General features: G+C 45.2%; 1 protein-coding gene across 1 annotated transcript in view; it reads right to left on the bottom strand.

Annotated features, from left to right (window-relative positions):
* Positions 1-12,500, bottom strand: part of sema4ga (sema domain, immunoglobulin domain (Ig), transmembrane domain (TM) and short cytoplasmic domain, (semaphorin) 4Ga) — an 89,489-nt gene that overhangs the window by 9,378 nt on the left and 67,611 nt on the right. The window contains exons 10-11 of the mRNA XM_063190928.1: positions 9,308-9,452; positions 97-319 (exon numbers count right to left, since the gene is read on the bottom strand). Coding sequence (XP_063046998.1) covers positions 97-319; positions 9,308-9,452 — 368 coding nt within the window. The remainder of the gene's footprint in view (positions 1-96; positions 320-9,307; positions 9,453-12,500) is intronic.

Here is a 12,500-nt window from a genome sequence, read left to right as displayed (position 1 = left end):
GCCGTTTGGGAAATGTTAATTGTTATGGTCTTGGTCAGACCAAGTCTGGAAGAGATTTGAACGTCGATGATAATCAGGCTAGCAAGGGTCCCTCACCGGTCCCCATGAAGAGCACGTTGTAAGTGCGTCCGTCCAGCGCTTGCTGACTGTGCACGGCCAGCTGGGTGTAGTCTACGCTGCGCTTGAACAGCAGGGGGCGACGCAGGCGGGGCTGCACAGGCTGGAACATGAGCGGGTGGCGACGCACAAAGTGGAGCACGTCGTCAGGCAGCTGGAAGGACGAGTTCACACCCCTGGCCCTCAACCTGTCCGTGATACACTGGAGAGGGGGATGGAGAGAGAGGGAGAGAGAGAGAGAGAGAGAGAGAGAGAGAGAGAGAGAAAGGCAGGGACAGACAGAGTTAGAGGGAAAATGAAAGAGAAAGGGAAGGGAAGGTAAAGGGAGGGAAGGAGAGAGAAAGGAAGACATAAAGAGGGGAGATAAAGCCAGAGACAGAGAGAGAAAGACAGAGAGAAAAAAAGAGAGATAGATTTAGGGAGAGAGGGAGAAGTCAAGTCAAGTCAAGTGGACTTAATTGTCAAAAATCTATGTAACAGGGTTAGCACACAAGTTAGAAATTACATTTGACCAGTCTCCAATTTGCAGTTTAACTAAAAACATTTAAATAAGACATTGACAATTATCTCTCTCTAACACACACACACAGACACACACAGACACACACAGACACAACTAACCTACTCATACATAAATTTACAATTCTTTCTTTGACACGCTCATTCACAACACACACACAGACAATAAACACTCACACATGTGCAGTTTTTCAAACACAAACATACTGATGTAGACATGTACAAGAGAAGGAAAGAGACAGACAGAGAAAGATACAGAAAGACAGAGAGACAGACAGAGAGGGGAGAGATGGAGAAATAGAGAGAGAGAGAGAGGAAAAGAGAGAATGCCAGGTCACATTATGTCAGCTAGTTTCACGTTTCACTGACTGCACGTCATGTCGTCCTAACTGCTCACCTAAGGCCCTGTTCTGTCTCGTGATCCGTTCTCCTTACAAGGTGACGGTCACTAATGAAGGAGAACTGCACGGGCCTAACGGGCAAAGGCCCTGGGGCCCAGGAGTCAAGGGGGCCCTGAGAGCCAAGCGTGTTTATTTCCTTTTTCATATTGAGTTAGAATCACACGTGTAACGGCCCTACCCTGGCCTTACGGTAGGGCACTCGTCTGCTACGCTGCTGACCCGGGTTCCATTCCGGCCCGGGGCCTTTGCCAATCCTTCCCCATCTCTCTCACCCCAATCGCTTCCTGTCATAGTCTTCACTGTCTATCTCGCTCGAAAATAAAGGCAAGAAGTCCAAAAAATATTATTTAAAAAGAAAAAAAAACCACACCTTTGTATTTTCCCATTTTTCTCAGGGGAAAACATACCCCTGAAACCCCGTCATTCATCATTCAACATACAGTAGGATCTATAACATCTGGCCTAACACCTTGAATTTCTTTGTAAACTACAGTACAGCAACACTCACAGAGGGGGGGGGCTTTCTTGTTGTCTGGCCCAGGGGCCCATGGAGTCATAATACATCCCTGGTGGCCACCCGTAATGCTGTGTCATATCGAGCTGCCATGTCATGTGGAGTGGTTTGGCACCATGTCACCATGTCAACATGTCATGTTTAGTTATAACATTTTCCATGACGTTTAAAAAATTGTAAATGTCAGCTGCCAACTTTCAGGAAGTTACTAAATGACCAGTGACAGCAAAACATTTTTTTCCGATTGCTTAGTTGTCACGTTATGTTTAACCACCAAACAAAAACACCGCAGTGTCTTTTGACACACTTGGAGTTGATCAAAGAGACCTGTGATAGCCACTACCAGGGCCGCCGCTAGACATACAGTCCCAGGAAAAAGTTTGTACACCCTTTGAAATTTCTTACATTTCTGTCAAAATTGATCATAAAACATGGTCTGATCTTCCCGGAAGTCTCAAGAAGGAACAATCAGAGTCTGCTTTAATTAATTCCACCCAAATATTTACATGTTATTATATTTTTATTGGTCATAAGGCCATAGCATTCACAGGAGAACCGGGCATAAGTAAGTACACCCTTGCGTTAAGTAGGTTTTAACCCTCAGTTAGTTGCAATATCATCAACCAGACTTGTCCTGTAGTTGCAGATCAGATTAACAAAACAATCTGTTTGTATCTTGTCTCCCTCTTCTTTAGAGAACTGCCTCTCGTCAGCAAGGTTTGTGGGATGTCTGGAGTGCATAGCTTTCTTGACTTCATACCATATAATTTTAATTATTTTTTGTCAGGGCTTTGACTGGGCTATTTCAGAATGTGTATTTCATTATTATGAAGCCATTCTAAAGTCGATTTGCTTCTAAAGTATGGGTTGTTGTCACATTTCAGGACCCATACTCTTGTGTGCTTCAACTGTGTGACAGACTTCCTCACATTTTTTCTGTAAAATATCACAATAAACTTGAGTTCATTGTTCCACTGATAATAGCAAACTGTCAAGGGCCTGAGGCAGCAAGGTAGCCGCATATAATGATGCTGCCGCCACCATACTCAGAAGAGGAGATGTAACCAAGAATAGCTAAAAATGGGATTCATTCTGCCAATCTAAAATTAATGGGGTTTCTGTCCAAAAAAATATTGCTGCACCTTTGAGGTTTGCGAAAAAGCATTTATATGCTTCATAGAATTACTGCAAAATATTCTGTAGACCAACGTTGAAACCAAAGTTGAATTGTTCAGGGGAACACACAATGTCATGTTTGGAGGAGAACTGGAGAACCACACCTTCACCAAAACATCATCTCCACCTATGGAGTATGGTGGCGGGAGCATCTTTATATGCGGATACCTTGCTGCCTCAGGCCCTTGAGAGTTTGCTATTATCAGTGGAACAATGAACTCAGAAGTTTATCGAGATATTTTACAGAAAAAAGTGAGGTAGTCTGTCACACAGTTGAAGCACACAAGAGTATGGGTCCTGAAATGTGACAACAACCCATACTTTAGAAGCAAATCGACTTTAGAATGGCTTCATAATAATGAAATACACATTCTGAAATAGCCCAGTCAAAGCCCTGACAAAAAATAATTGAAATTATATGGTATGAAGTCAAGAAAGCTATGCACTCCAGACATCCCACAAACCTTGCTGACAAGAGGCAGTTTTCTAAAGAAGAGGGAGACCTGATACATCCAGATTGTTTTGTTAATCTGATCTGCAACTACAGGAAACATATGGTTGAGGTTATTGTGACTAACTTAGGGTTAAAACCTATTGAATGCAAGGGTGTACTTACTTATGCCTTGCTGTCCTGTGAATGTTTACATCTTATGGTCAATGAAAATATGAAAACTTGTAAATGTTTGGGTTGAATTAGTTAAAGCAGACTCTGGTTGTTCCTTCTTGTGATTTCCGGGAAGATCAGACCATGTTTTATGACCAATTTTGACAGAAAGGTAAGAAATTTCAAAGGGTGTACAAACTTTTTCCTGGGACTGTAAGCAGAGTACGCAGAGGGCTCAGGGCACCAACCAGTGCTTGGGGCCCCAACCACTTTGCCCCCAAAATGGGGGCCACTTAAATTGAAATTGACAACAAAAATTTCATGACAAAAATATTGAATTACATTTCAAAACATATACAGTATTTATAAGTTGGTAGATTATTACTATTATTACTTAATTATAAGGGGGGCCTCCTGGCCAGTTGTGCTTAGGGCCTCCAAAACATTGGCAGCGGCCCTGGCCGCTATATTAACTATAATTTCCTAAAAGGAAACGACAGGAGGAACAAAGCTCTCTACCCAGCCGAGAAATCAACCCAACCCGATAAAACAACACCACACCCAAAACAGATCAGACACTTTGTTCAGAGGTGACATTAAAAACTGAATGTAACCCCCCAGGGGGGCTACTGTTTAATACAACCAGCTGAAAGTGGACAGGCAGACAGACATGCACATGCATACACACACATAATCAAAGAGAAATGTACACAGACACAAATGACAAATTATGCATACATTACACACACACACACACACACACACACACACACACACACACACACACACACACACACACACACACGCACACACACACACTCACACACACACTCCACACTCGTACACACCCACACACACACACCCACACACACACTCGTACACACCCACACACACACACTCATACACACAAGTACAGCCAGGACACATGAGGTGCACCCCTCTCTCTCTCTCTCTCTCTCTCTCTCTCTCTCTCTCTCTCTCTCTCTCTCTCTCTCTCTCTCACTCTCACTCTCACTCTCACTCTCACTCTCACTCTCACTCTCACTCTCTCTCTCTCTCTCACTCTCTCTCTCTCTCTCTCTCTCTCTCTCTCTCTCTCTCCTGTATGTTTTCATGTGATGTGCGTAAGATTTCATTACTGCTCCCGGCTAAACTAAATCATGTCACAGCTGACAACATGTCCTGCCATGTGGAGAGAGATTAGGTGGACTCAAGTGCAGAGGATGAAGTAAGAGTCTGCAATCTTTTTTTTCTTTTTCAGAACAGGGATCATGTTGAATTGAGCACCGCACTGCACAATGGTAGAGAGGTTTTTTCCTCTTCTTTTATTGTGGGGTTTGTGGAAGGTTTAAACTTCTGGCACGAACAAGGGGGGTAAACGGGTGAGGTGAGGGGGGAGTCTGACACACGAGTAGCAAGGGAAGCCAAGAGGCTTTAGAATTTTCAAATAAACAGCTGACTGAGGCAACCTGAGGCAACCAGGGTTGCCAGATGAGACTTGATTTCCAGCCCAAAAAAAGCACTGAATCCTGCCCAATTTGAACTGAATTCTATTGATTTCTATGGCCATACATTTACAGAAAAAGAAAACGCTCAAATGCCCATTTTACCCGTTTTTACCCACAGACCGACATCCTAAGCAGCCCAAAACTGCCCAATTTGGCAACACTGGCCACAGCTTTGTTTTGTCCTGTCTTGCACTTCAGAGTAGTATTAAAAAAAAACGCTGAAAAGGGTTCTTCAATTTCAGATGCTGCCACATCAGCCTATACAGATAATAAAAAAAAATCCTCACACTAATCTCGTCTTGCTCTAGTTTGAGGGAAAAAAACTGACCAGGGGTGCAAAATAAGCGAGCAAGCCACTTTGAATGCAGCCAATATACGAGTCGAGAAAAAAAACATCCTCATCTCGGCTAGCTCTAGTTTGAGCAAAAAAAAAAACTATACTGGGGCGTAAAAAGAAAAAGGGGGTGGGGGTACGGAGCAAGACATGTCAGCGGACTACGAGCGATCTCATTACCAAGTGTCACGGCTCGGATTTGAATGCAGCCAATATGCAAGTCGAGGAAAAAAGGCAGTCGAGACAGATTTTATGCCTTCCAGTAATCTCCTTGCACAGGGCCGGGTTAAGATGGCCCGCCGGGGCCCCTCGGCCACAGGTTTCTGTGGGGCCCCCCCACAATATTACAGTGTCATAATTACGAGCTAGGGATTAAGGATAACATGTTTGTCAATTGTGGAGAGCATTGACAGGATTTAAAAGTGTACTCAACATGCTAGATGATTTTTTCAATATTAAACATTGTCACAATTCAGAAAATGTGTGACTTTTGCCCAATCAGGTGCCACGTGGCAGGTGGGGGCCCTAGGCTGCAGCCATATCTAGCCTGTGGGGGCCCTGGCAGGTGGGGGCCCTAGGCTGCAGCCATATCTAGCCTGTGCCTTAATCTGGCCCTGTCTATACGCATTAAAAGACAACCACCACCACCCCTACCCCATTCATTCCTCTTCCTCTGCAATAAATTGTCAAAGGATTTGGTTCGTCTGAGTTTCTCTCTCCCTCTCTCTCTGTCTGTCTGTCTGTCTGTCTGTCTGTCTGTCTGTCTCGTAAACTCTGTAGCTCCTCTTCTTCCTCCATGAGCAGGGCCGGATTAAGATGGCCCGGGGCCCCTAGGCTACAGAATGCTGTGGCCCCGTAAGGCCCCGGAAGGAAAGTTTTGCACACAAAATTACACAGTGTCATAATTACGACCTAGAAATAGAGGATAACTGTCAACTGTGGAGAGGAATACTGACTGACAGGACTTAAAACTGTACTCAACACGACAGAGGAATTTGTCAATATCGAATATTGTCACAATTCAGATTAAAAAAAAAACTTTTGTCCAATCAGGGGCCCCCTGGCAGGTGGGGGACCCTAGGCTGCAACCATATCTAGCCTGTGCGTTAATCCAGCCCTGTCCATGTGCATGAAAAGACAACCACCACCACCCCTACACCATTCATTCCTCTTCCTCTGCAATAAGTTGTCAAAGGATTTGGTTCGTCTGAGTTTCTCTCTCGCGCTCTCTCACTCTCTCCATCTCTCTCTCCTCTCTCTCTCTCTCAAACTCTCTAGCTCCTCTTCCTCCTCTTTTCTCTCTCTCTCTCCATCTCTCTCTTCTCTCAAACTCTGTAGCTCCTCTTCTTCCTTTCACACTCCCCAGTAGACGAGAGATTAAGGAGAGCCACAGTACACGTAGATTCGACACATTTTGAAATGCTGACTTCAGAGTAGCTAGCTAGTAGAAGCTGATTAGGTGGCTACAAAACCGACTCGAATGCACTACAAACGCCAACTTGACCTGCATCAGTATGCCAACACCACCCTTTTTCTGTCACCTTAACTCTTCACACACAAACACAAAACACACACACAGACACACAGACAGACAAACACACACACACACACACACACACACGCACACAATCACTTAGTCGTTTGCACACACTCCCTCCTTCTCTCTCTCCATCAAACACGCACAAACACACACACACACACGCGCGCGCGCACGCACACACACGCACACACACGCACACACACGCACACACACACACACACACACACACACACATCATGCATAATGATACCAATACAAAACACACACAATGTGAGAACAGCAAGACCCTATAATTAATGCATTAGCCGTCGTCGCTATTTGTTGTTAGAGTTTCGTAGCGTGATTTGGCCCCATAGCCCTCTCCGTAATTGCACACTGAACTGAAGCAATGGCCCTGACATCAGCCTTTCTCTACAACACCCCCAAAAACGCTGAAACAGGGCTGGACTGGCCATCTGGCATACCGGGCATTTCCCCGAGGGCCCTGCACCCTCGTGGGCCCCTATTTTCAGAAATGTAAAAAAAAAAAGAAGGGGCCCACGACGGTGCGGCACCCACCAGTGAGTCAGTTCTGCACCGCTAATTATGGGGGGTAGGGCCTTTAAGCCAAAAACGCCCAGGCCCTATTTCTCCCCCAGACCAGCCCTACGCTGAAGCATTGACAGCCGTTAGCCCACTCCAATCAGAGGCACGTCAAGAAGCAGTGATGAGGTCGTTAATCAGAGTGGATTATAAAGCCAACAAGGGGCCTCGTGGCAGCCGGGGAAACTGACAGGGAAGGAGGGCAAAGGGATCAGTTGTCCCGGGCCCAGGGAGAGACGAGGCCCAGTTTTGGGTCCTCATTACATTACAGTATATGTGTTGTGGGGGGGCCTGGAGCGAAGGGGAGTATAGTTGCCAAGCCGGGACTTGAACCTGGACCTTCTGGGGTAGTAAACTGGGGCTCTGACCGCTACATCAAAGAGCCAGGCTCTTTGGCATGACAGTCAGAACACACCCGCCACCCAAGTGATAGACACTCCATCACTGGGCCCTGTCAGATGGCGTTGTCCTTGGCCCAGCCAAAGCTGTCAGCGCCACTGATCACAGCGCTGAGCAATGGCGTCATATTAATGGGGGCATTAACGACACCTACGCGTTATACAGATGACGATTAGCCCGCTACATCCATTAGCCTCCATGGCCAGTTTTAGTCACTAGGTCCACACCCTCACACCAGGGTCATTCATTTAACTCATGCATTCGCTCATAGTACATTGAAGTATAAACATATTAATTTCCTTAATTTCCTCCGGGATCAATAAAGTAATTCCGCCCTACTCTACTCCAAAACTAAATTCACTACCTCACATTCCATTTTATTTCTTCTTTTATTTCTTGGGAAATGTCCCCCCAAAGGGTTGTTGTGCCTTGGCTGTCAGCGGGGAAACTTTGTTGTTTTCTTCACGTAGGTGGGGCATCAGCGAAGCACAAGTTCACAAGTGTGACGGAGGTCATCTTGCACCTGTTCACCCCCCTCGGGGATCGAACGTGCGACCTCGTCAACTACAACGGTCCGGCAATGGGAGACACAGTACGATACTGCTGGACCAAGAGACTAGTCTCCCGGCCCAACGGCATCGACACTGTATGAGGCTCTGGGAGGGAGGTTTACCAACGTTCCACGCCAACTCTGCTAGTTAGCCTCCGTTGCAACACAAGCACAAGTCGAGAACGGGAGTTTGGATATTGGACTGTACCCATGCTGACTTGTCATATCCTAGACTGCTGACCGTCGCTGAGGAGAGGATACCTGGTCTGCTGCTCATTAAAAATGTTCATTATGCTGTGGACCCCCCCACCCCCACCCCCACCCCGGAAGGCAAATTTCGCCACAAAATTACCTAGTGTCCTAATTACGAGCTAGGAATTAAGGATAACATGTCTGTCAACAGCGAAGAGGATACCTGCTCTGCTGCTCATTAAAAATGTTCATTATCCTGCGATGTCCCCATTCAGCCAAAACACATTACAGTCCAGACTCTTAATATCACTTCCTCAATGTATCATTCCGGTCCAAAGTCTTAATATCACTTCCTCAATGTATCCTGTGGATAATGAGACTATGATGGCCCAAGGGCAGTGCTGACGTACAAGGCTTTGCTTTAGATAAATATTTCACAACGCTCATTACACTCATTACAATTCTGCGTGTTACTGTGTAATCATACGTCACACACGTTATCTATAATGGGTTTATTAGGAGCTAAGTATGTGTTTTATTAGTTTATTTAGTGAGCAGACTGACTAGCACAGTGGCACGGGGGCAAGTCTCACCTATGCCAGTAAATACATCATGAGCTTTGGGAATGCTTCAATCTGATCACTTCTCACGCACCAGCAAGAACACACACACACACACACACACACACACACACACACACACACACACACACACACACACACACACACACACACACACACACACACACACACACACACACACACACACACACACACACACACACACACACACACACACACACACACACACTATTTTTTCATAAACAACAAATAACAACAAACAACAACATATTCATAGCAGCTGGTCTTACCGATCCGGGCCTGGGCTCGGGCACCTTCCCACTGTACTGGCTCCACTTGAAGCTGGACTCCTGGCTCTCCATGTAGGGCCCTTCAAATGCCTGCCACACGTCCTGCATGGAGTACTCACACACCGCAGACGCCTTCACGTTTTTCCTAAACAGACGGACAGAGAAATAATAATGTAAGGTTTTGGTATTTATTACGCCAATACATTAAAAAACGGAATCAACCTTCAACTCTTCAAATGAACATGGGTGATTATTCAAATGAGTATAGTTGATCAGGTGACAGGTAAATAAAGAACATACGACAGGTCAAGAGGATGATAAATGGTGTAAATGGTAGGGGTGTAAATAATATCGAAATGTATTGATATATCGCAATATATTCTGATGATTGAATCGAATCGCATCGTATCGTGGGGCAGAAATAATCCAATCGCTGGCCCCTGCCCAATAACTTAATAGAAGTGGAAAGGTAATTGGGAAAGAAATCGAATCATATTGTATCGTATCGTGGGGCATTCTTAATCTTAAGTATCGAAAATAATCATATCGTATCGCATGGAATAATAAGATATCGATATTGAATCGTATCGTCATGGAGGCTGTGATTTACACCCCTAGTAATTGGTGAAGTTGGAGGGACACACAGCAAGGTCACATACAGGCAGAAAAATCAATACAATAAATGTTTGGTATTTATCACAGTAATAAAGTGATCCCATTATGAAATTAACAAGGAAACTTTGAACCCTCTTATTAATGAGTATAGTTGATTAGGTGACTCAGTGCAGTGCTTTACCCACTGAGTACCTTTTAATCAAGGTGGATGGGGAGTTACTTGGTATAAGACGTATGTGACTACATTCATGTATATCATGTTCGGAAAGGAGTATGTTAACACAATTAACACAATTAACACAATCAGAAACTAAATAGTCCAATGTTGTCAAGGTGGCCGCCTTCCCCCAAATGTATACATAGGTTTCCCGTTTACAAACATTGGCGCTGTGAGGAAGGGCAAGATGCTAAGCAGCCAACCACAGGACCGCATTTTTTTTGTTTGTTTTTTAAGTATTTTTTGGGGCTTTTTGACCTTTATTATTACAGGACAGTATGAGAGTAGACAGGAAACGATTGGGATAGAGAGATGGGGCAGGGTCGGGAAACGACCCCGGACGGACTCGAACCGGGGTCCCCTTGGGCATGCAAGCCCAAATGTGGGGGGCTTAGAGCACTGCGCCACAGCGCATTTTTTGAGTGACAGCCATTTCCAACAATCAGGGGTTGAAGAGTGTGCAGCCAGGGATTGTTTACAGACGGGAAACCCATGTATAAGGTACAGCTGGGGTTCATCTTAATTTATGCTTCCAACAGGAAATGTCCAACCTTGCTCTCTCTCTTTCTGTGTGTGTGTGTGTGTGTGTGTGTGTGTCCACTCCTCCCTGCTCTCAGATTGGCTCCCAACCTTAGGCTAGCACTTTGGGACGAGGATCCATGCTGTCTTTCAGACTGGAACGATTAACGATTGTGCAAAGCACCATGGGGTTTCCCTGGCAGGAATGATGGAGTGAGTGCATGTATTTGCTGGTCGATAGCAAGTGGCACGGCAAATCTCAATGCACCTCTTTCATGCAGTGATCATGAAGAATTCTGATTGTGATCCTGAGAGACTGTGACTGTGTGTGGGTGTGTGGGTGAATGCTGACATCTGTGTACTGGAGGAGGATTCAGATCAGAGAAATCACACCAAGCATTGTGCAACAGGAGAACCAAATAATCGAGAAAAACCTGCAGATATGTAAAATTGTCAAAAGCTTATATGCATATGGGTATGAAAGGCACAAGTGATAGTGCCTTTGGAAGCCAAAAGGAAGACAATGACGGAGGTAGAATCAGATGCGTGAGAGAGAGAGAGAGAGAGAGAGAGAAAGAGAGAGAGAGAGAGATAGAGAAAGAGAGAATCGCATGCCCACGTGTGTGTCCAAACGCACACACACACACGCATACGCACACGCAAGCAAACACACGCACACAGACGCACCTTTTGTAAATGTAACACTATTCACCCTTTTGTCCTGTTATTTGTGTGCTTTGGCAACACTGTATCGTAACAGTCATGCTAATAAAGCACAATTTGAATTTGAATCAGAGAATCAGAGAAAGTGTGCAAGTGAGAAAGTGTGCAAGTGTTGTGCTGGGACTATTGGCAAGCCAGGGGCACAGCGCGTACGGCGAGCAACTTCTCATCGCCATGGCAACACCAGAACAGATAGGTGAGGAGTTGGACGGGGAGCAATGAGGGCGAAACACAAAGGCGATCAAGACATCTAGTACATCTAGCATGACAGGCATGAGTTGAGGACGGGGACAGGGAGATTGAAGTCGACAAACAGACAAAGAAAAAAGAAAGGCAAGAACAAAGGAAGAGAAAAGAAGACAGACTGAAAAAGGGAAATAACTGGAAAATCAAAACTGATTCATTTAAAAATGAATACAAAAGCACACCTGTGCTATTCAGCAATGACAGTACTGTACGTATAAAATGAAAACACAATTTAACAAGGCGGTTAAAAATGTGTGGGAGGCAATTCCTCATCTTGAACTGAACACAATGCCAGTGTGCCTGATATTTACATCGAAACCAAAATCATGTACTATGTGCAAAAGCACTAACATTGAAAATACACAATAATATCCTTACTGCTGTCTACTTAGATTATGTTACTGACGAGAGAGAGAGAGAGAGAGAGAGAAGGGAAGAGAGAGAGAAGGGAAGAGAGAGAGAGAGAGAGAGAGAGAGAGAGAGAGAGAGAGAGAGAGAGAGAGAGAGAGAGAGAGAGAGAGAGAGAGAGAGAGAGAGAGAGAGAGAGAAGGGAAGAGAGAGAGAGAGAGAGAGAAGTAGTGGAGTGGTAGGGAAGGATGGGCTGACCATATAAAGACCCAGTAGAGAGCACAGCTACCCAGAGGCCCCTTCTCTAGCCCTTTACCTGATTTACCCTGATATCCAGACACAACTATTATAAACAGAGACAGAGAGGGGGGAGGTACAGACACAGGAAGAAAGATAATGAGTGAGAAAGAGAGAGAAAGAAAGAGGGGGAGTAGAAGGCATACGGATGGACAGATAAGTAAAAAATAGAGCACGAACAAGAGCATGAACAAGTACAGGAGCGAGGGGGGGGGGGGTGGAGCACAC

Source organism: Engraulis encrasicolus, chromosome 24 (assembly GCF_034702125.1).
Source record: "Engraulis encrasicolus isolate BLACKSEA-1 chromosome 24, IST_EnEncr_1.0, whole genome shotgun sequence".
NCBI classification, from domain to species: Eukaryota; Metazoa; Chordata; class Actinopteri; order Clupeiformes; family Engraulidae; genus Engraulis; species Engraulis encrasicolus.
Note: the sequence above shows the minus strand (reverse complement) of the source record. Positions and strands in the feature narration are given on the sequence as shown.